This window comes from Squalius cephalus (genome assembly GCF_949319135.1).
Source record: "Squalius cephalus genome assembly, chromosome: 16".
Taxonomy (NCBI): domain Eukaryota; kingdom Metazoa; phylum Chordata; class Actinopteri; order Cypriniformes; family Leuciscidae; genus Squalius; species Squalius cephalus.
The window spans coordinates 5,384,355-5,408,956 of NC_137137.1; the positions used below are offsets into that span (position 1 = coordinate 5,384,355).

At 36.6% G+C, this 24,602-nt stretch overlaps 1 protein-coding gene across 2 annotated transcripts in view; it reads left to right on the plus strand.

Annotated features, from left to right (window-relative positions):
* The window catches only part of grm6a (glutamate receptor, metabotropic 6a), a 55,488-nt gene that overhangs the window by 14,371 nt on the left and 16,515 nt on the right, over positions 1–24,602 (plus strand). For both annotated transcript variants that reach the window (XM_079897171.1, XM_079897172.1), the window contains exons 3-7: positions 14,415–14,631; positions 14,906–15,041; positions 21,738–21,892; positions 22,441–22,581; positions 22,762–22,962. In XM_079897171.1, the coding sequence (XP_079753297.1) occupies positions 14,415–14,631; positions 14,906–15,041; positions 21,738–21,892; positions 22,441–22,581; positions 22,762–22,962 (850 nt within the window). The remainder of the gene's footprint in view (positions 1–14,414; positions 14,632–14,905; positions 15,042–21,737; positions 21,893–22,440; positions 22,582–22,761; positions 22,963–24,602) is intronic.

Sequence of the window (24,602 nt, forward strand, 5' to 3'; positions counted from 1 at the left end):
ACCCCATTGACTCTCATTGAGTAAAAATTAAGTAGAAATGATGACAGAATTTTTCATCATCACTTTTAAAGTCAGTAACTTGAAACCTTAACATATATTATTAATTACTGTACAGTTAAAAACTGCAGTGACAGTATCATCTGTGTATTCGACACCATTTTTCTACAGCTGAAAAAATTAAAAATAGCACAGTCACAAACTCTTCTTCTCATCCTCAAGGGGTTGTGGCTTTTGTCATCCAAACAAAGCATGCACGAATGCACACTTCGAAATCCATCCTGGCACCTTTGGCTCACTGCTCTACGAACTATAATTTGGGATGCACTAATTCTAATCTCACATACTGTTTAGGACAGATAGTATGTGAATTGGGATGCAGCATGTGTTATCATTTCTCTGTTTTTAGCTCTGTGTCTTGACGCAAGAGGGGCCATATCTCGTGCTTTCCACGGTCAGGGCAAACGCGATCACAGCCGAGTTAAATGAGCTTTTACTTCACCCCACGGTTATGACTCTCCCTGTCAGACGCTCACTTTAAAGACGGCACGTCCTTCCCGCTTAACAGACAGAGATGACACATCCATGAGCATGCACAGACCTTTAATGCAATGCAGTGCTCCAGAAAGCATGCTGGGAGTCATACATGCACACGCATACACAACTCTCATGTCTTTCTCTGAGTCGCTCGGACATCTTTTTCTCGGACGCACACACATACACACTCTCATTTGGATTACAAAGCTGTCACAGACCTTCCAATGGAAGAGCCACATAAGCCCCGACAGACCGCGTGAACTGCAGTAAAAATCAGCACTTCAGCTGTGTCGCAGTTGCATAATTGTGAATGTCGTTTCTGTGGCCGTTCTAGCTGGATGGGACACGGTAGCAAACCGCATGTTTTTTTAATGATAAGACTTAGTGCTCTGGCTCATGAAACAGCTCCAGGTACTCAATTTTTAACGGCTCGTCTTTATGTGGCATACAACTCTGCAGAGATCCCTTGCTGACTCTTAGTTTTATGGGCCAAAGACCCAGATGTTTATAGAACAGAGGAGTTTGATTGCCTCTTGCCAAAAGCATCAGATGAGATTATAAAACAATAGAACAGTGAAATTCACGTTATGTGGGACGGGGGACCTTTTTTGAACTCAATATGAGTATGTTTTTGTTTTCTGACAACAAATGCGTTTCTTTAAACCTCGTGCCTAATTAGGTGAACCAAGCAAACAATGTGGGAAATTCGAATAGAATTAATATTTCAGATATTTTTTTTGGTGAACTCCATTGAGATGCATTTTTAGTCTGTCTAAAACTCTTTGCAAATTATTTAGTGTTGTGTAAATATATTGTAGGAGACCTTCAAAAACAAAATTAGGCACCTTTAAAATAGCAAAATAGGGGCGTCTGCATTTGCATACTTGCATAAAGTGCATTTCAGGCCTTAATCCATGAATAAGCTTTGGCCAAAAACATCCCCTACGCAGACACATACTTTTTGTGTCTAGTCACCTTCATTTATATAGCGCTTTTTAACAATATAGATTGTTTCAAAGCAGCTTTACAGTGATAATAGGAAATTACAGTAACAGAGATTGTTTTAGCTTTACAGCAGCTCTAGAATAAAGTCATTGTCCAGCTAAAGTTAGTTTTGATTGATTGATTCACTTCCGTTGCAAAGATCATTAGGTATTAGCTTAGGGGGCGCTAACACGACACCGTTCTAACAGAAAACACTCAACGCGCTCCGGCCCGCTCATCCGCACAAAACAGTGCCTGGTGGCTCGAGAACGCAAACCCTGAAATAGATTCCAAGGTGCAAGCCTTGACATTTAAAAACAAAAAAAAAAGGTTATCTCTGCGCAAACCTCAAAAATGCAAACCCGCGAAAACGCAGACAACGTGCACATGCGTATCACGTGTTCAGTCTATAGGTATGCGTGTTTGAATATATATGTGCGCAGGCGTGTAGTCCTTCTTTACAAACCAACCCTCAACAAACTACTTGTCTGGCCTTAAACATTTATAATAAAGAATTTTTATTTATCGCTTCCGCATAGCCATGTGAACCGGAATTATCCCGACAACGTTTTATCTGTACTGAGGTAAAGGGAAGGAGGCCTTCACAGGGGATGGACTGGTTGACACTTCAGGACTGCGTTGTCGTCGTGTCCAGGCGCAGGTCCTTTATCAGATCTGGATACGATCTGGATACGGCCTGGATCCGGCGGACTGCGGTAAACCTCGGGATAAACAGAGAGACTAATATTAGCGTAGACGCCATCCTTCTTATGATGTAACGAGTACATCAGGATTTATGGGAAGTGTTCCCGGTTCCGGCTGACCTAATTTATGCAGCCTAACATTGAATTATAGAAGTCTATAATGTGTTATGTGTATGCTAGGTCAAAGAAATGTGTTTTTAGTCTAGATTTGAACTGAATCTACTTAGAATCTACTCAACCTGCATGTGCCTATCAAATCTCAAGATTTAAGGGGGCACTAGAGTTCCCTTTAAATGCATGTGACATTAAACCTTTTTATTTTATAGCGATTTATTATTGGGGTACAGTATCTGCTAGAAACATGTCAAAAGTTTATCTTTACAAACTTAATACCAAATACAAAACTTTACAAACTTGCTCAGCATGATTTTCTACAAACTATTACAGTTCAGCTGAAAGAGAAAACTGAATGCAGAAGATGACAATTTAATGCAGTGGTTCTCAGTTGGCTTTGCTTCAGTATCCCATATTTAATTTAAAGCTTTTCTTTTACCTTGCATCACAACCTGTCCATGTTGACATTATTACTAACAAATAGAAGTGAGGAATGAATCTGCCACAAATACAGCAGAGTTTGAAGAACAACATTTACTGTTTAAAAGTTTAAAAGCTTGTTTATTTTGCTATCCTAATGTGCTATCCTAGTGCTAACAGAAGCACATGACAGGATCACATGACAGGATATTGGAATCACATGACAAACAGGAAACATGACTATGAAAACTACAAAATAAAAGACATGAAAACATAAACATGAACTAAAAACCAAACGTGACACCTAATATGCACAATTTAGCATACGTTTTTCCCCCTTCTGCTATCAGAACAGACCTGCAACCCACCAGTCAATGCATGTTTTTGCACCCATTGCGGCAAATCGTTCTTGCATCGTGCCATGAATTGTCTTCTGATGCATTAAATTGAGCTTGTGTATTTAGAAGTGTTTGTGTTCACATACTTGCGTAAGTGTGTTTCTGGCCTTAATTACTCTGTCTTTGCCCTGAGCCGTTAAACCGAGTCTGGGGGTCTAGAAACACATCAGGCTCTTACAGTAGCTGCAAAATTAGAGGACCTTTTGGTACAATAAGCTGCTGGCTTACGTTCATAAAACTCAAATTGAGTTTGTAAGAGAAAGTGAAAGCAAATCACCAGGGCAAATGTTTGACAGTAAGAGTTTTGAGGACTGAAATAACTTTGCAAGGTGCATATGTGATCATTAGTCATTTAGAAATTGCATGCAATGGGTCAATGGAGAGATTATATTTTGATCTAAGATTGCTACATGTTTCTTTGTGAATAAATAATCATTGCGTTAGTTGATCTAAAGAATCTAACAGGCACCTTAGCTGTCAGAGTTTCCACTAATTGCCGTTATTGTGAGTTAAATGGTCAGTAATTGCACTGTCGTCTGTGGTAGTTAATTCAAGTGAGAAAATTGTGGCTATTTTTTGTTGAACTTTAGGGAATGCTTTTATGTGAACTTTTTCGTGTCATTTGCTGTCAGCAATACAATTTTCACTTGCCAGTGTGAAGTCATTCGGTCTCTCCTTATTGAATGATGTATTTGTGTGAAATCACCCTTATAAGCCTATTAGTTGCTTATAGTTGCACAGCATGCACAATACACTTAAGGAAGATTCTGGATTCAATGAAATGCTGTTAGTTTTAACTTGTATCGATCTGTTCAAATAAAAATAAATAAATATAATGCATTTACCATAGAAGTTCATGTAAAGTTATATCCAGTATTTCAATGCCTGTTATGAAGCCAGTAAACATGTAAACCTTCTCTGTTTACATAGAGGAAAATCCAAACAAAGGCATTATGTCAGAAGTTCATCCGCTGAACAGTCCCACCGCTTAAAGGATTATTACAACTTTGCAGCTCAAAAAACACATTTTGAATGGAAGAATTAATATAAGTGCTGTGCTTCAACAAAACGCTGCACGTTTGTGCTTTTAAAACTTGCATTGAACGTTCATTTATAATAAATGTTTTTTTTTTTTTTGCTTGTTTTTACAAACCGAGGGATGAGTTGAATTATTTCTGTGGTAAAGGACGGCACTGCACAGATGCTGTTGAAAGAGCTGAACTTGTATTGAACCTGGAACATTCCTTTAAGGAAATAGGCTAAAAGCTCACTTCATTTCATGCCAGCGGAAAGCATTTGCTCAGATGTTCAAGAATAGTGTGTCGGATTTGGTAAACCTATGGCAAATATGTCTCTCCCTCCGTCAAGCGAGAGATTTAAATCCATCAGTATTGAGTCACCTTAGAGCAAGACCTTCAAAACATGGTCTATCCAGGGGACAGAAAGACATCACTATACAATATCATGGTAAACATTGTTCAAATATTGAGATGACTTTGAATATACAAGATTTAAATGTGATTTGTAACAATACTTTTTTGGTTTTATTTATAACAACTGATTAGTTCAAGAAATTACTCCTCCTCTCAGGTTATTTTTAATACAAGAGTCGCAAGACAACAGCAGTTGCGTTTTTATGAAACAAGAGTATGCGATGTATCACCTTATATGATGAATTCAGTTAATTCAATAAAGGATTCATCAGACTAAATCATCTTACATTATCAGACAGAGTTAGTAAGTATTTTTGATTGAGTCATTAAAAGGAGTGACTCAAAAGATTGATTTGGTCATGAATCAGTCTACACTGGTTGTATGATTTGTTTTTGATTCACTAAAATCAACTGGTTCAAAAGATTTGAATTTGAATTTGTTTATGAATTGGACTACAATGGTCACTGTGTTGATCTATGGGTTTGTTATTGTGTGCAGTGTGTTAATGTGTGTTTTTTTTTGTGTGGTTGCTTGTTGGTCTGCTCACAAGTCTCTACGATATTGTTTTTTTTTGTATCACTCTTTTTTAGGTAAAAACATGCGCTGCCATTTTTAACTTGAATGTGCAAGTTTTCTGGTGTCAGCTAGCCTGGTTAAAACCAGACCATTCTCAGTCGTAACTGAGTTATGGTCTGGCAAAGCTTCATTAATAACTAATTTCCAAAGGGGCGTCACCAACGGACGTTGTTTAAATGCCTCTGGGCGCAATTGGATAGACCTAAAACTCCTAAAACCAATCAGAGCGATCGTCATCGTGTAAAACCATATGCTGCGTCTCAATTCGCCTAAGTTACACTACGCCATAAAAGTATGTACTCTTTTTGTGAAGAAAAGGTATTTACTTTTGAATGTGTAGCAAAAAAGTAGGCAAGCTTTGGGACATACTACTTCGTCATCTTTATCGGACGGATCTGTCGCGTGCATCCTGTCACGTAAACTGCCCTGTCAATCATCGTGTCACAGTTAAAATCCTCTATTAAATCTAATTTAATTTTCTTACCGTTTCGGAGAGAAATGTAGTAGCACGTTCATCTGCCAGTGGGTCTTTCATGGAGACTGTCCTCATGTGTTTGCAATTTAAATATAATAATGCATTTAAAAGTTGGTGCGCTTCACCAACGGACGTCGCTCAAATGCCTCTGGGTGCAATTGGATAGACCTAAAACCAATCAGAGCGATCGTCATCGTGTAAAGCCCGCCTCAACGTTTCTGATTGGTGCCTCGATTTGGACGGATTAGAAATCGGCTTGAATGAGCTCTTTGCCAGACTACTTGCAGAGCAAATCTAAATTTGCCGGAAGTTTGTCTGGGTTTTCCCAGGATAGGTGTCAGCCACTCACAGTTTGAAGTGGCAACCTGGTATTTGTCTTCATATTTTTTCAATTTATTATCATAAACACACTGGGTTGTAGTGCAAGTTTTACCATTTACTGCATTTTGTTACTCTTCTGTCAAGTGTGGTGGTTGACAAGAGATGCATAACGCAGAATTCTAACAAAGATACTTTAATAAACAGGAAAATACATGAATAATAATCACACTAACCACACTAAGGGTACGTTTACACGACACTGTTATCAACTAAAAACGGAAAACTTTTTATGTGTTTTTGCCGTACATTTACATGACAACAGCGTTTTGGCAGTCTGAAAAGCAAGCTTTTGAAATCGGGTTAAAGTGCAAGTTACTGTAAACTATAGCGTTATCATATCTGTGTAAACAACAAAAACGCAAATTTGTGAAAACAGTGACGTCATGCGCATGCATATTATGTGTTCAGTTTATAGGCGCGTAATGTTTCTTTACAAAGTGACATCGCCAACTACTGGCCTAGCATGAATAATACAGTGTTTTTAGTCGTTTTTGCGGATCCTTGCGAAAGAGGATTAATCCTCTAGGATTAGTAATTAGTGTTAGTAATCCACAAGGATCCGCAAAAACGACTTGTTTTGACAATGTTGTCGTTTATGCAAAAAAAAAAAAGAAAAACTTTTTAGTCGTGTAAACATACCCTTAATCATGACGTGAACCGACAGAGGATTGAACAAAACAGGAGAATTTAAACTAGATACATGTGGGATTCATAGGTAACAAACAGGGAGAACATATTCTGCGTTCACGCCATGTCGTAATTATTACCATAAATAAAGCTCTGTATGCTTTCGAAATTGCTCTCGTATGAACAAAAATACAATAAAACATAACATGACCATGCAATCTTCTAGTTATCTACCTAAAGTGGCTCATGAAATCAGAAGTCTTACACATTCACAGTAAATAGCTTACTTGCGTATTGAAAACTTAAGGTTGAAATAGTACAGATCCCTCTTTTAGTGTAGGACTAATTATTTTTTTCTGCTTGTTTTAACATCTGCTAAGCTAAAATTCATCTAATCACTTGGAAATTTGAGAAATCATTCATGTCTGTATTTATTGTTTAAATCTCTTACCTTGAGTATGAGCATTAGTTTGCAAAAACCTCTAATAAGGCAGGGGGTAAATATCATAATAAACAATGTTTGGATGTTTACAGTTATGATTTGTGACGATACATTTTTTTTAAAAGATTATTTATAGCAATGATTGTAGTCAAGGTCTTTATTAACCATGAAACTTCTACATTTTAAATATCTTATGTAGTGTTGGTAAACTTGAAAAGCTTGAAAAGTGAAGTTTTTGAATAACATGCTGAGCGTTTTCTTTATCATATGTTTGTTTGGAGAGCAGAAGTCTTGGATCAAAGCTTATAATTAACTGCCGTGTCTAATTAATCAAGAAAATTGCTCTAGGCTACTGCCAATGATTCATGAATGCGCTTTCAGCAAAGGGTATTTAAGAGTCGTCTCAAACTTGATGCGAACTGTGTTCAGGTCATTTGAGGAAGACCAGTGGCGACATCATGATGGATTGATTTGTTGTTGTAGAAAAAAAGACAGACAACAGATCAACTCCTTGAGGATAGTTGTACTGCTGCTCTTTCAATAGCATTCTTTCATTGAAGTATCCACTTTGTTTCTTTGTCTCCACTTTTTCTTCCTTTCTGCTTAGCTTAATTTAACTAATCTAGTTTTTACTTCAGTTCAAATATGGCATTCTCGACTATGAATGAATATTGGTTGAATTCACGACAAATAGCTTGTGATGTTCCTCAATTGCTTGTCATTTTGGATAAAACCATCTGCTAAATGAATAAATTTAATGTCTCAGATGTTTCTCCTAAAAGTCCTTTGTTAGCAGACAATCGTTGACCTACAGTAAGAGCTATACAATAAATATGGATAGGAATTCAGATCATTTGGTGTTGGAAGAATTTGATACGAAATTAGTGATATCTCTGACTTGTTGTTTTGTCAAACCTGAGCAAGATTTGCGATATATTTTAGAGGAGATACATGGGATCACATGAGATCTTTTTCCTCAATAGAAACATCTAAAAAGTAGAACACTTAATCAGAAGTCTCCATTTGAATTCCATTTAATTTGATAAACAACCCAGCAAGCAATAGCCGTCATTTCATTGTCTCGGTTAACTATAGACCCGATGTAGTCCGGCTATCACTTCTAGACAAAATAACCTTTAATTTGGTTACATGTCGTTTTTGCCAAAATAACTTGCAAAGTCAACAGTGATTACAGGGTGTTTTGTTTCATTTCTTTGACATGTTCTATGTGTAGCCTGTGCATCTATTCTTGGGCTATGCTATGGTTAGATGTCTATTACATTTTCACTGATAGCCCAATATTGTTTTAGCCAAGACGTCAAGGCTGTGTTTGGACGGCTATTAGACGTCTTTTAAACACAGAACTGCTCGCTGGTAACTGGGATGTTAAAGACCACATGATATTACTTTATGAGTCTGGCTTTCTGTCCTGTGCTGAAACCGAAATTAGGTACAGGACATATCGAAGAGCTTTTGATTTCTTTTGTGAATTTTCTTGCAAATGGCGAACAGATTGGCAATCATAAGCATTGACACATAAATACAAACATACAAAAATACTACATGCACATCATTGAAATTAGGGCTTTTGTTGGGTGCGTGGACACAGATCAGGGGCAGACAGCAGCCATTACTGTGATTAAAAGGTTGGATTTGGATCGTGACGGCTCTGATGAGAGATAGTGAACGTTGCTGTTATGGAGTCACTAGTGCAGAATATTAAATACTTCTGTCTGAGCCAGAGACCTGTCCAGCTGGGGAATCAGACTAGTGGGGAATCATACCCCCAAAATGGGGTGCAGTAAAATTTAGCACAATTTACACTATGAAGTCTGTGTAGCAGTTCTGTTGGGGCAGAATTTGACTTTTTGGCTTTATTTCCTGCCTTGTCATTATTTACTCACCCTCATATCTTTCTAAACTTGTGTTTTCTTACATTTTTTATCTTTACATTTTCTGGGGAATGCAAATGGAAAGTCTGAAGTAATGAGTTTTGGTAAAAGGGAGCAGAGCCAGTGGTTGTTCTGTAGGCAAAAGTCAGTGACTTGAATTTGACGCGAGCAGTGCAATTTTTGTGAGGAGAGGAGTGACGTGTGCTCTCTTCGGCTCGTTAAAGACCACTCTAGCTGCAGAATTTTGCATCAGTTGCAGAGGTTTGATAGTGCAAGCTGGAAGACCTGCCAGGAGAGCATTACAGTAGTCCAGTCTGGATAGAACAAGTGCTTGGACAAGGAGTTGTGTAGCATGCTCTGATAGAAAGGGCCTGGGGTCTCATTTATAAAACTGTGCGTAGGAACCTTACTAAAAGTGTACGTGCGCCCGAAAGCGAAAAATGGCGTACGCAAAAAAATATTCAGATTTATAAAACCGTTCGTACGCCAGAACCTGCGCAGAATTCACTTTATAAATCCCAGTCAGCGGAAGATTGTGCGCACATGCGTCTCCTCCCCGAATTAACCATATATGGAGCTTACAACGCCTAGTTTTACTATGCAGATCATCATTTGCATATGATTATTCATCCACGTGATAACGTTTAACGGTACAAGACACATTCCATTAATAAAAATCAAGTAGTTGCCTATCCTTGCCTTGTTTTTGAATACATAAATCAAATAGTGTAAAATACATTTCAGAGAAAGTTTTTCTCAATCTTTTCCACTGGCCGAATTGTATTTTTAATTGATTTATATTTTTAATGGAAACAGATAGGCCTTGGGCATTATTTGCACGAAACTATTTTCTCAGACAATCTGGTATTATCATGATAAGCAATTATCTCTGTGGTTAAAACATTAAAACACAGCATGCCAGAGGAAAAATGTTCAAAAACATCGCATCCACAACAAATATTTCTATTGACTGAATTTGAATATAAAAATGTTGTAACTTCTCAGTAATGATTTCATGTTTAAGTGCTTAACTCCATTAATTTGAATGGCATATTTAATCTAAATGTTTATATCAGAAGTAAAACATAGTTTAAATCATTATTTTATTTATTTAAACTGTTATTTGCATCAGTTTCACTAAACGGCCCAACGCGCTCGCTGGCGCGGACATTTAAGAAGGGATGGATATTTGCTTCAAGTGACAGGCTTGGTGAGTGAAATTATATTTGTATTATATATTTGTATTATCTTTCTGTATATGTTTAATTTTCTTTAGATTTTCTGTCTAAAAGTGACCAAAAAGACACTTAACTCCAGCTCACCATCGGTGTCGCCAATTCCCTTTGTCTCCAGAATGTGCGTACGCACAGCTCAAAGTTTGCTTAAAGGTGCGCACATTCTCCCGTCAAGTTTGTTTTTTATAGATCACAACCTTTGCGTGGGAACTGGCGTACGTACGTTTCCAGCCCCGTTTTGTGCGTACGCACGCTTTATAAATGAGACCCCTGGTCCTTCTGATGTTGTATAAGGCAAATCTTCAGGACCGGGCAGTAAAGTTCAAATGATCATCAATCACGACTCCAAGGTTCCTGGCTGACCTTGATGGTTATGGATGACGAACCTAGCTGAATGGAGAAGTTGTGGTGTAGTGTTGGGTTGGCCGGGAACAGTTGGAGTTCAGCTTTAGTTGAAGTGGTTGGTGTTTAGTTGGTGGTCCTTCATCCAGCCAGAAATGTCTGTCAGGCAAGCTGAGATGCGAGCAGCAACATCTACCGTCCATTAGTTAAACTCCCCCTGTAGTCAATCATTTTATCCCTTAAAACTCATCTCTGATCACCAAAATGACATATTTAAGTGTATTTTCCTTTAAAAAAAAAAAATATTCATGCCCTAAAATAGCTTGAATGCAACTCTACACCTTTGCCTCATTTAGTATACGTGGTTCTATGAATATGCAAATTAACCCCGCCTCCACTCACTCGCATCAGCTCAGAGATCCATTCATTGACGATCACACGTTGACGTGATTGGTTACAAGGTAGTTTGTGACGTCAGAAACACCATACAGCGATTCTGTCTGTCTGTCTGTCTGTAATTTTTTTATGTACATTTTAACAAATCTGTCATGAAACAAGTTTTTATGACAGACACCATTTAAATTATTACATTTCAACAACAAATTGGAGTTGAAACAGTAATATCAGAAAGTTGAAATAAAAACTGGGTAATGTGCAATTTAAATGTTTGTAAACAGCTCTTGTTTTAAATTTAATGTTAATTATTACTTTTAAAAATACATAGCGATTAAATTTAATAATTGTTTGGACTCTGTTCTCAATTTTAACCTGTAATATTATAGTAATGTACTAAGCGAAAGGGTCTCGTAGAGTTTACAGCATTAATCACTAGACGTCATTGACGTGCACCTAAAATATTTTCAAATGAATCGAATCGAGATGGGAATCTAAAAAAAGGGCTTGTGAATTAGATTGTGAAATCTGCGTAATCGCCCAGTCTGTGTAACATGGTACCACCACAGTGCTTTTTTTGTAAAGGCCTGTTATCTGATTCATTTCATCAGTTCATTAGTGGAGTGCTCCATGACCTGAATTGGGTGTGTCAGATTTTTTAGACACTTGTAATGTGCAGGATTGTGAAACGCTAGGTTAAAGTCTCATTCGCGGGGGCCGCCGGACATAATCAGTGTTAAATGAATTCTTCTCCTTCCCCCCTCCTGATCTCTGTATCTCTCCTCCTGTGCTTAACTTAATTTGACTAAAACCCCTCTTATCCTCACAGATAATCTGTCAAATGGATCGTTGATTCATCCATCTACCTGTTGTAAAAGTCTGCCCCATACGGCTCACCCACATGCCGAGACCTCGCTTACCTTCTGTGCATTAGCTGACGAGACACAATCGTTGCTCCACTTTCACTGCTATAAAAAAAGGGAGTCGATCTAGGTTTATCAGTCACTGGGTGAACCGAGCGACCAATCATGATGACACCAACAGCGGGCATCTGCGTTTGCTCCAGACAAATGATGTAATAGTGCTGATAATTCACTACAACATTTTGTTGTCAAAGTGAGTGGCCTATAAAAGTATGAAGTACCATGCTAACACTCATTTGAGCCAAAGCAACAACTTTTTTGTCACATTTTATTGGGGATTTCATTTGTTTTCAGCAACGATGCATTAAATTGATCATTAAAGACATTTATAATGTTATAAAATATTTCTATTTTAAATAAATACTGTTATATTGATCTTTCTATTTATCAAAGAATTCTGAATATAATGGATCATGGTTTCCACAAATATATTAAGCAACACAACGGTTTTCAACACTGATAATAAGAAATGTTTCTTGAGCAGTAAATCATCATATTAGAATGATTTCTGAAGGATCATGTGACACTGATGTCTGGAGTAATGATGCTTTACCATCACAGGAATAAATTACATTTTCAAATATATTCAAATAAAAAACAGTTATTTTTAATCATAATAATATTTTACAATATTACTGTTTTTACTGTATTTTCGATCAAATAAATGCAGCCTTCATAAGTGTTAATGTTTTTGAAAGAAGTCTCACCAACTTTTGAACAATACATTTTTCAATTAAGATTATTTATTTATTTATTTATAATTTTTTTAACCATTTTCGTGTTTTAAGCATACAATATTTGGTGAGGTATATACTTAAAGCTGCAGTCCGTAACTTTTTTGGGTTAAAAATTATCCAAAATAAATTTTTGAGCAAGTACATAACCAGCCAGTGTTCAAACTATCTGCTTGCCTTAGCTCGATTCAAAACGGTAAGCTTGTAATAATGTTTTTAATTCCAGTGGTACTGGTGGATTTCCGCGGGAAATTCGAACATGTCTTTGTGTCATTACGTCACATCTGTACACATAAAGAAGGAGTCTCGGCTAGTAGGCTATGTTGCGTGTGAGGATGTTGGAGGTGGAGATTTATAGCCTTTTCTCACAGCACTTGATATAATTAAACTTATAAATTTGATGGCAGATCCAGAAAGGTTCAAACAACAGTCACCAGTGACAACTGGAGATTCACCCGTTGCAAAATGCAAAAGACTTCGGACTTCGGAGTGGCTACAGAAAAAAAGAGACTCCAACCGGGCCCATGCGAAAACAAGGATAATATCGGAAGGGCATTAAATGTAGTCACGCAATGCTCATGTTAACATTAACAATTTGAGAACAAAGTATAATTTGCACGGTTTGACGTGATATTATAAGCGATCATTAGAATTAATCAACGCGATTTACTGCAATGCTTTTTTTCCCCTTAGTTGGTCAGAACAAAAGTGGATGTTACTTACCGTATTTTCCGGACTATAAGTCGCATCAGTCAAAAAATGCGTCATGAAGAGGAAAAAAACATATATAAGTCGCACTGGACTATAAGTCGCATTTATTTAGAAATTTATTTCACAAAATCCAAGACCAAGAACAGACATTTAATCTGGAAAGGCAAGCTATTCAACTACACAGTAGCACACAGAACAGGCTGAGTAGGTGTCCGGTGTGTTAACGCAACACATTAACAGTTATTCAGCTACACAATAGCATAAAGAACATATACCTGGGAGGCTGAATAGGCTAAATTAACATAAGCCAGCGAGTCCAACAAGCAAGTTACCAGTAAACAAGTTCACTAAGCCCCCGCGATCTCATTCCACATCACTGAATCCATTGAATTTTCTTCATCCTTGGTGTCGTTTCTGAACAAATCCGCCAACTAGAGCGCCTTCTCGCGGCTGTAGACGGTAATGTTTTCTCTTGGTTCATCTCAGTCTGAATTAATTTTGATATATAAGTCGCACCTGATTATAAGTCGCAGGACCATCCAAACTATGAAAAAAAGTGTAACTTATAATCCGGAAAATACGGTACTTGTTCAGATTACTTTTTCCGGTGAAAATTCTTATGTTGGTCATACTTCCAAAAAGTAGAATCTGTGATTCCGATTGCCAGTATCCACACCGGCGCGGCGACTGACAGCCACACATTCACCTCAAAACATCGGATTCATCTGCGCTGTCTCGTGCCGAGGCACAACCCACGTAAAGTTGATAATTCCGCGAACAACTGCGATTGCAGATTTCGAACAGAGATGGCGACAAAGAGGAAAAACTACGGACTGCAGCTTTAAAACAAGAAATATTTGCCAGAAGGGTTAAAAAAAACTGAATTAAAGAAATGCTCTTTGAAATTAAGTCTTATAATCATCTCATATGTATTTATCTTGTTTTAAGGATGTTTTGATATTTCTACTGGAAACCAGGACAAAAACACAGACAATGTTTTTTTTGTTTTTTTTACTTTTTCCTCCCACCTAAGGGAGTTAGCAAGATTATTGCTTTGAAAAAGGAATTTAAATCTCCTGTCGTTTTGTCTTCCAGATCCCCCAGATCAGTTACGCCTCCACAGCACCAGAGCTGAGCGACAATAACCGCTATGACTTCTTCTCTCGTGTGGTACCACCAGACTCCTACCAGGCCCAAGCTATGGTGGACATCGTGAAGGCACTGGGCTGGAACTATGTGTCCACTTTAGCATCAGAGGGGAATTATGGTGAAAGTGGAGTAGATGCCTTCATTCAGATCTCTCGAGAGGCAGGTACAGTATCTGTACAGTCATCAAGCTTTGAAGCTTCTGCGTGCTTGAGAGTCTATCGATGTAAAACACACTGCAGCATATATGATCCAGATTGGACTTTCCATTAATATGCTATCTTTCAAAAAGTTCCAAAGACTGAGACAGCTGCATGCATTTGTACCCATCTGCTGCCAGAAATTTATGCCGGTCATTAATATAAATAGAAAGTGAGTCACATTTTAGTCGAGAAAAATTTCAGCATCGGTGTCCATCTCTCTCTCTCTCTCTGACAAAGGAGGTCTGTGCATCGCTCAGTCCATGAAGATCCCACGAGAGCCCAAACCAGGAGAGTTTGACAAGATCATTAAGAGACTAATGGAGACCCCCAATGCTCGAGGAGTCATCATCTTTGCCCATGAGGACGACATCAAGTAAGTGATTGATATGCTTAATGTATGTTTGATCAGCAAGACCTTATAGGAATATTCTGGGTTAACAGCTTGAATTCCATTAGCTGCATCTGTGGTATGTTTTATCAAAAATACACCTAATTTTTACATTTTATTTTATGTAATGAATGAGTGAATGAATGAGTGAGGCATTTATATAGCGCTTTCATATGTACTACTGTACACCCAAAGTGCTTTACAATTGTATCAGGGAATCTCTCCTCAACCACCACCAGTGTAATTTTATGTAATGTAACTGGTAGAAAATTAAAGGGTTAGTTCAGCCAAAATGAAATATCCTGTCATCATTTACTCACCCTCATGTCGTTCCAAACCCGTAAGACTTTCACTCATTTTCGGAAGACAAATGAAGATCATTTTTAATAATATCTGAGTGGTTTCTGTCTCTTCATTGACAGCTACGCAACTACCATTCTGACGCTTCAAAAAGTTCATAAAGAGATCGTAAAACTATTCCATATGAATTAAGCGGTTTTGTCAAAATTTTCTGAAGAGATACGATCGCTTTATATGATGAACAGATTGTATTTAGGCTTTTATTCAATAGGCTTTTATATAAACATTCATCAATGCACACATCACTTGTGGTAAACGGCTCAAGCATGTTCGCTCAGTGTGTGAGAACCAATGAGGTTCATTGAGGTTCGGTTGGGCTTCTGTTTATGTTCGCTGATCAATGTTTATATGTGAATTTAGAAAGACTAAATTAAATCTGTTCATCATATAAAGTGAACGTGTCTGTTCAGCAAATTTGAACTAAACCGCTCAATTCATGTGGATTAGTTTCACAATCTCTTGAACTTTTTGAACTTTTGAAGTGTCAAAGTGGTAGTTGTGTAGCTGTCAGTGGAGGGACAGAAAGCTCTCAGATTTCATTAAAAATATCATCATTTGTGTTCCGAAGATGAACGAAAGTTTTATGGGTTTAGAACGACATGAGGGTCAGTAAATGATGACAGAATTTTCATTTTCGGGTGAGCTACCTTTTAACTCTATCAAGTGTATATATATATATATATATATATATATATATATATATATATATATATATATATATATATATATATATATTGCCGCTCTGGAGTAAACCGTGAAGTCATCGTCCAGCTCAGTTCAGTTCTTGTATAATAGTGTCAGTGCAGGCAGATCAATATTATTGTTGAATATTAAATTAAATGTTAAATTTAATGTCCCCAACTAAGCAAGCCAAGACAGTGGCAATAAAGGTGGAAAAACAACAGAGCTCAGAGCTCAACAGAGCTCTTGCCATGAGAAAAGCTTCAGCTCAACTACCTGTAACAAAAAAGAAATTATATAAAAATATATATTTTTATGTTTTTTTAAAGGAAAACATCTTATGCACTTACAATGGAAGTTTAGTGGACACTGTGAATAAATGTTTAAAAATAGCAACTACCAAATTATCTTAAAAGTATTTAAATTAACAATTTAAACTTGTATGTAAACAATAAAATAAGATGAGAGAACTACACTTTTTTATTTGTTTTTCTGAAAGTATAATGAAATTAGCCAAAGCCTTTTACAAACAAACATGCATCCATCTCAAAAGGAAGATTTCAAGTGCTTTAAGTTTCTACTTTTAAACTTACCATTAAGAGAGTTTGTGTGCTAGATTTGCACATGCATTTCTTCTTTCCTTTTTTTTTATATATTGTTTTCATAAACGTCAACATAGGTACGTCAACGTGAAGCAACGTTAACAACCCATTGCAGTTCTTTAATATATGTTTTCACTGTTTGACAGGATGTTGGTGGGAAGGTGTGAACAAATAAGAGAACTTGTTGATGTCAGCTGGAAAATAAAAAGTTGTTTGAGAGGCACATTTTGATTTCACTACAATACCGTGTCGTGCACTGATGACCAGGAAGGAGTGATAAGAAAGTAATAAGGGCTAATTTTGATTTTATGTGGACTCAATTAATATTTGCTGTGTTTATTATTGTTTACAAGCATTGCCACACATTTATCTTTAGAATCTGGATATTTTGTCTTTAACAGGTGCATAATGTAAGTCTAACAGGGGCTTTTTCCATAGTTTTTTTTAAAGAGGTGGTTGATTATGATTTCACTTTTCTAACTTTAGTTAGTGTGTAATGTTGCTGTTTGAGCATAAACAACATCTGCAAAGTTACAACGCTCAAAGTTCAAAGCAAAGGGAGATATTTGCTTTTTTAGAAATCACTTTTTAAGGACTACAACAAACGGCTGGTAGGGATTACACAACATTCCTCCTGGGTTAGTGATATCACCAACCCTAAAATTTACATAAACCCACCCCCGGGAATGTGATTTATAGATTATCATGACAGAATATGCTAACCAATGACTAGAAGATAACTACACACAAGTTACATAAATTCATCAACTAACCATTCAGAAATGTTGTCTACATGTTGGCACTTCTTCTTGAGTCTCTCCATCTTTCTGACTCGGGTCTGAACATAAAAGGCTAAAAGTTTTTGAAATTCAGTGCATGTCTGTGTGAGGTAATCGAAGCTGCTAAGGAGCTCTTGAAGCTCCGCCCCCTGTGCCGGGAGCAGCAGCTCATTTGCATTTTAAAGGGACAGACACAAAAACTGTGCGTTTTTGCTCACCCTCAAAAAGTGACAATTTTAACATGCTATATAAAAATATCTGTGGGGTATTTTGAGCTAAAACTTCACATACACATTCTGGGGACATCAAAGCCTTATTTTACATCTTGTGAAAAGGGAATTATATCACCCCTTTAATGATTCTGTCTGGAACAAACTGTTCGTTCCATCTGTCGCTGTGCAGCAGACTAATGTTGTCACAGATTTGTTAATGGTTGACTGGTAACAAGGGCACATGTGGATTATTTTATATGATTGAACTAACTTTTAGTATTTGTGACATTTAGGGGAGATTTGTAAAATAAACCAAATACTAAATGCAACGTACTTGCAATGAGAGAAAACGCCCTTTGATGTACTGATAAGACAATATGAGATACTTTGCTTTTGATATGCAATGCATCACACATGCTCCTGTATGCATGTAAATGGAGTTGGCTGCTGACCAACGAACCAGAAAAGGGAACAATAGCAACAGTTTTAGCCCAGAAACATGCATGATTAGCCAACGCATTGCAAGTGCATGGTCCTGATACATGTTACTGTACAGTAACAAATCTCAGTAGGGGGTGATAGAGTTCCCTTCAAATGTCTGTGCCATTAAATGTGTTTTTATTCATATAGCTTGCTACATGTCATCAGTTTAACTAAACATACCCGCTCAGCGTGATTATCTTTAAATTGTTGAGACTGTAATGGCAACAGTTCACCTGAAAAAATACTGTAGAACACAGCTTTGTATTGCCCGCTTTAACACTGCGAATGCAATGTGTATTTGCATTGTTATGAATTGCGTTCTGACACATTTCTGAAATGCATGTAAATGCATGCTAATGTGAAACCAAAATTGCATTCATAACGACATTATGTAGCTCTGCCTCTTTTCAGCACTGCACTCATTGTGTTCTGTCTTCCGGTTTGTATTTCCATAGCATTAAGTTCAAATCTTACAGATTTATGAATTAACCGCTTGTTTTAAAATCTTCCCGGTCTACTGACATTTGTTATGACATTTGCTTAGAACATTACAATGATCAGGATAACTTTCGTTAACTCTACAATAAGTAAATCCACTTCATCATGTAATTAATCTTCGACGGCGATGCCATAGGAATATACAGAGATACCGCAAAAACAGAAGTTCAAACAAAAAAATTCGAAAGATGGCTGTGAGCTTGGTGTGTAAGGTCTATACAAATATACTGAAGTTCTTAAAAATAAAGAATCTAATTAAAACCAGTAAAGGTTCTATAGAATGATGTCATTATAGAACCTTTTTAATTTCCTCAAAGAATGTTTATTCTATTCCTATTCTTTTAACCTCTTATTCTTGTTGTTATTCTTTAGTTCCTTTGAGAAATAATCTATTTATTGGTTCTTTAAAGAACCCAGACACCAATACCAATAATGAAACATCAATAACTTGTTAATTTACAAAGAACCATATTATCAACTTAAACCTGTATGACTTTCTTTTTTTCTGTGGAATGTACGGTAAACTATACTTTAAAGAATGTTGGTAACCAAACTATTTTGGTTCCCATTGACTTCTATTGTGTGGTCAAATATATACAATGGAAGCCAATAGGAACCAAAACAGTTTGGTTACCAACATTCTTCAAAGTATTTTCTTTTATGTTCCTCAGCAGAAAGAAAGTCATAAAGGTCTGGAAGTAAATGATGAGAGAATTCTCATTTTTGGGTGGACTATTCCTTTCGGACTTCTGTACAAAAAAGGTTCTTGATTAACGCTTCAGAACATCTGTCACGGGTCCTGGTTGCAGCAGAGATGAAACAGGATCTATGAGCAGCAGTCTTTATTTCAAGCAAAATCAAACTAACAGAAATACTCAGGACACTTAGAATTATGTAACACAGAACAGGACAACCACGCTTACAGTGACGTCGACAGACAACTAGACAGGATCAAACTCAGGCTTAAATACACAGGCAAACAAGAGGAACTAATGAGACTGATTAATAAGACACACCTGAACACAGTCAGTAACCATAGAAACAAAGAGAGAGAACGAAGGAGAACTGAAGTAATTAACAGATTAGAAAATATTAACTGAGAAACTCAAAAATGAACAGAACTCAAAACGTGACAACATCATTGAAGAACTTTTATTTTTTTACATTCAACATCTCTACTGTGTTAATGTACATATATTCAGTTTTTACACTGGTTCTCAAATAACAAGGGAAGACAGAATATTTCTTCATTTTAAATGATGATTGGAAATCTGAAGTGTGACGTGTAACCGCTGTGATTTTAGCTCTTTGGGCATCTCAGGAGTGTCACCCTTCACCCATGAAGTGCTAAAGCTGCAGGGGGAAATGCCATCTTAGAAGGTGCTACAGTGTCAAATCCAAAATAAGCTGTCTGTAGATGACCTTTTCATATATGATAAGAGTGGATACAGTATTCAAGACATTGCACTCCTCCTGGCATAATGTCATTTTGCTTTTTCCATATGTTTGAACATTTCTGAATGGTTAGTTGATGAAATTCAGTTCAAATTCAGAAGTACCAAACAAACTCACCCAGTGGAGACAATACTTTGCTATTATCGTCAGCACTCACAAGTGACGGTTTGCCAACCTGTGTTTGGGTTTCTCAGTCTCTAATCTATATGGCTTGTTGCTGATGCTTTTTGACAGGGTTATGAGGTAGAGAACATCTATGCAGATGAAGTTCCCCCTCATTAAAGCACTCCTGTGAACACGAGCTGTCGCTCGCACTGCGTGAATTGTCAACCACGTCTTCAAATGCATAACTGAATATCTTAATTCATAATAACTTGGTTCCACTCTAACTAACAATTTGAGATTTTTGAATTTCATGAAGGTCTTTTGATTTTGAGAGACTTTTACATATTTATACGTTATATTAATATTTGCTTATGTATGTAGGTGTACTTTAATACAATACAAGAGAACGTCCACAGTCTTTTTTCTACATTTTCTACATTTCTACAGTTTATTCCACATTTACGGACAAATAACATTTGTGTGCAAATGTAATGATTTAAGAATTGGCCATTGGCAGTTGAGATGTTTAAGGGATGCTGTCAATCTCATTGACAAAAAATATTCAGATTTTAATTCATCTGAATTTGGTCATGTTCCGGTTATGTAAGTGTTGCTTAAAAAATAAAATTTGCGTCAGCTCCAGTTGTAAAGATTTCATATGGCACCAACACTTGCAAAGGCTCCAAATGATGGCAACTTTGGATCAACATAAACTGCAAAATATGAACTGCTTAACTGAATAGTTGTCGTTAACTAACCACATATCATGTATTATTAATACAAAAATATTCTATGAAGCTGCTTTTAACAAAATATTAATAAAAAATGATATAGATTAATTATGCAATTGATTCATTTTCATATATATTTTTAATTTGTTACATTTTAATTTTGTGTTATATAAACACATAATTCAGAATATTCAAGTCACATCGTCACATTTATTTATATAGCACTTTTTACAATACAGATTTTTCAGATGTTTCAAAGCAGCTTTACAGTGATAACACGAAAATAATGCAAAAAAGTTTTCCAGAAGAAAAGCTTAAGAAAGTTCAGTGATGTTTCATTTTTGTTTTAAAAAAAGTTATTAATTTAGTCAATTTATATATATATAGCCGCTCTGGAGTAAACCGTGAAGTCATCGTCCAGCTCAGTTCAGTTCTTGTATAATAGTGTCAATGCAGGCAGATCAATATTATTGTTGAATATTAAATTAAATGTTACATTTATTGTCCTCAACTAAGCAAGCCAAGACAATGGCAACAAATTCATTAGTGCATGTTCAAACAAAGGTAATTCTGAGTAATGTTAGACATAGACGGGTTTAAAAAGTCTAATTTGACAACACATATTGAAAAGACAAAACACAAAAGAACACTCATGTGCATAACAGAAGTGCAATGGGTTGTTAACGGTGTTTCAAGATGATGTTCTCCACATTTTCACTATAATTTGTAAATAATTTTCAGTATAAACAGTGTAATTGTGCTGTTGCTTGTCCAGGCAGGTCCTGGAGGCTGCGAAGAAGTCCAATTTGACTGGTCATTTTAAATTTGTGGGATCAGACAGCTGGGGTGCCAAGAGCTCTCCGATCCTGGACCAGGAGGAAGTGGCTGAGGGTGCCGTCACCATTCTGCCCAAGAGAGCATCTATTGATGGTTTGGAATATCATATGCATATTTTAAGTCGCCATAAAATAAATACATGTTACTTAAAACGATAATTTGTGCTCCTATTATTTTTATTTTTACAAGAAAATTGCTCTTCCTGTGATATGCTCACTTGATGTCTGCGATGTATTCAGTGCAATATGCATTGCTCACTTTTCACAATAAAATTAGATGCTGATAAAGTATAAAATCATTCATGTCCTACATTTCACTCAGAATTGTCACAATATGGTAGTAAAGTGGTTGCAACTTCTATTTCTGCCATGTACACTACTGTTCAAAAGTATAGGCTTTTTTTAAAGAAATGAATACTTTTATTCAGTAAGGATGCATTAACTGGATCAAAGGTGACAGTACAGACATTTATAATGTTACCAAAGTTTTCCATTTCAAGTCAGTTCTGTTAGTAAGAGAGACTTCTTTCAAAATATTAAAAAATCATCCCCAAACTTTTGAACGGTATCTTACAATTGTACTTAATTATACTTAATTCTACTATAAACATAAAATTGGTAATTTTTCTGCTTTTCAATCAGGGTTTGACCAGTACTTCATCACTCGATCCCTGGAGAACAATCGCAGGAATATCTGGTTCGCTGAATTCTGGGAAGACGACTTTAGGTGCAAACTGACACGTCCAGGTATCAAGATCGACCCAGAAAAGAAGAAATGCACAGGTGAGAGCTCCTGATAGCCGTTAACTGATGTTTGGAGCAATGACAGGTTACCTTAAAATGTCTAGGTCTTACTTATTAAAAGGTCTTCTGTCTTGCTTATCGTTCACCTTCTCTTTTCATTCAACACTTTGCTGTCTCACTGTGTTCATTTTGACTTTTCTCTCTCTCTCTGACTTTCAGGAGAAGAACGGATCAGTCGTGATTCTCATTACGAGCAAGAGGGCAAGGTTCAGTTTGTAATTGATGCGGTGTATGCCATGGCTCATGCTTTGCACAACATGCACCAGGATCTGTGTCTGGGAGCCACAGGTGTTTGTGATAAAATGGACCCAGTGGAGGGACGTTTGCTGCTTAGCTACATCCGCGCCGTCAACTTCAATGGTGAGTTGACACACTTGATCAGAATCACTGAAGACGAGACCTGACTGGCATCAGAAATGCCATTAGACAATGCCAAAAGATGTTCAAAGGTCCAAACTAAACCCCATAGAGAGCTTTAGTTTTGCCTCGCAGGCTCATCTGGATTGAGCACAAGTGTCATGCATGTTGACATGGGCCTGCCCTGGGATATTTGAAAACTTTGACCCACAAATTAAAATTCTGTTATCATGTTCTCATTGCTATGCTGTTTCAAACCTGCATACAGTAACTTTAGTTATTGTGGAGAACATTTCTTTGTTGAATGCCTCATTTGTAAGTCATTTGGTTTAAAAATGTCTGCTAAATGAATAAATGTTAGTGTAAAAGTTGAAATTTTGAAGAATGTTAGCTCTTTTCTATAATCACAGTGTAGGGTAAGAGCACTTACAAGCTCAAAAATGTATTGTGCTGTATAAGAAGTTTAAACTGCAATTTGCAAAAAATCACAGAAAAGCTGTGGTCGCAAACATTCCGATATTTGATCAGAAATACAGTAAAAACAGTAATATTGGGAAATATTATTACAATTCTATAATATAAAAAAAAAAAAAAAAAGTTGCTGCCTAATATTTTTATTTTTGGTACCCGTGGTACATTATTCATTATTTTTAGAGAGCCCAAAAGAACAACATTTATTTGAAATAGAAATATTTTACAACATTATGCATTTACTGTCACTTTTGATACATAATGCTGAATAAAAGTATTAATTTCTTTAAAAAAAAAAAATCTTACTGACGCCAAACCTTTGAATGGTAGTGTATATCCTTACAGACAACATACAAATATCAACTCTTTTATTTATTTCATAATAAAAAAAGGATATTGTCTACAATTAATGGGTGCATGTTATTCCAAAGAAATATTTTTTCTTAATTGATATTTCCACTTCTAAAATGACATTTGTTTTCTATTGCAAGGCAGTGCAGTTAATAAGGCAAATAATATTTACCAGTAATATACTTTTCACGATCCAATCAAATCCCGAAAGATGAAATCAAGCCCCGCCCTACATTATTATATGCAGAATATTCAGTTTAATTTTGCAATATGTCACGATATTGAAGTTAAATGTGTTGCGAATGACTGTTCTTGTTGTGATGAAATACAGAATGTGCTTCGTGCTTCACAGTACCAGTGTGGCCTCCTAGTTCATTATAGTTTGAAAACAGAAGAACAGTCTCTTTAAAAATGGCAAAGTTCTGCCAAGTAAATCTAACTTTGCTCTGGTGTTGTGAAGCTGTCCATGAAAGAATTCCCATTAAGTCACTTTCTCAAGAGTGGCTTGCAAACATTTGGTTGGGAGTTCGCCTGGAGGGTATTGGCTGAACAAGCAATATGCATTATTGTGAAGGAGAAAATCACTCCTTTTTTCTACGCCAGAATTTCAAATGAAGCTGTCTTCCGCCTATACAGGAAAGGACAAACAAGCAAAAGACAAATCCTCATCCATCCAGGGCTAACTGAAGCAGGTTTTGAGTGGTTTAATGATGTGTTCTTGCATAGTTGGAGGAAGGGATCTAATGACTGAACTAAATACACATATTCAGGTTGACAAGGACGGACTCAAAGCACTCATAATCAGAGCTGAATGTTTGTCC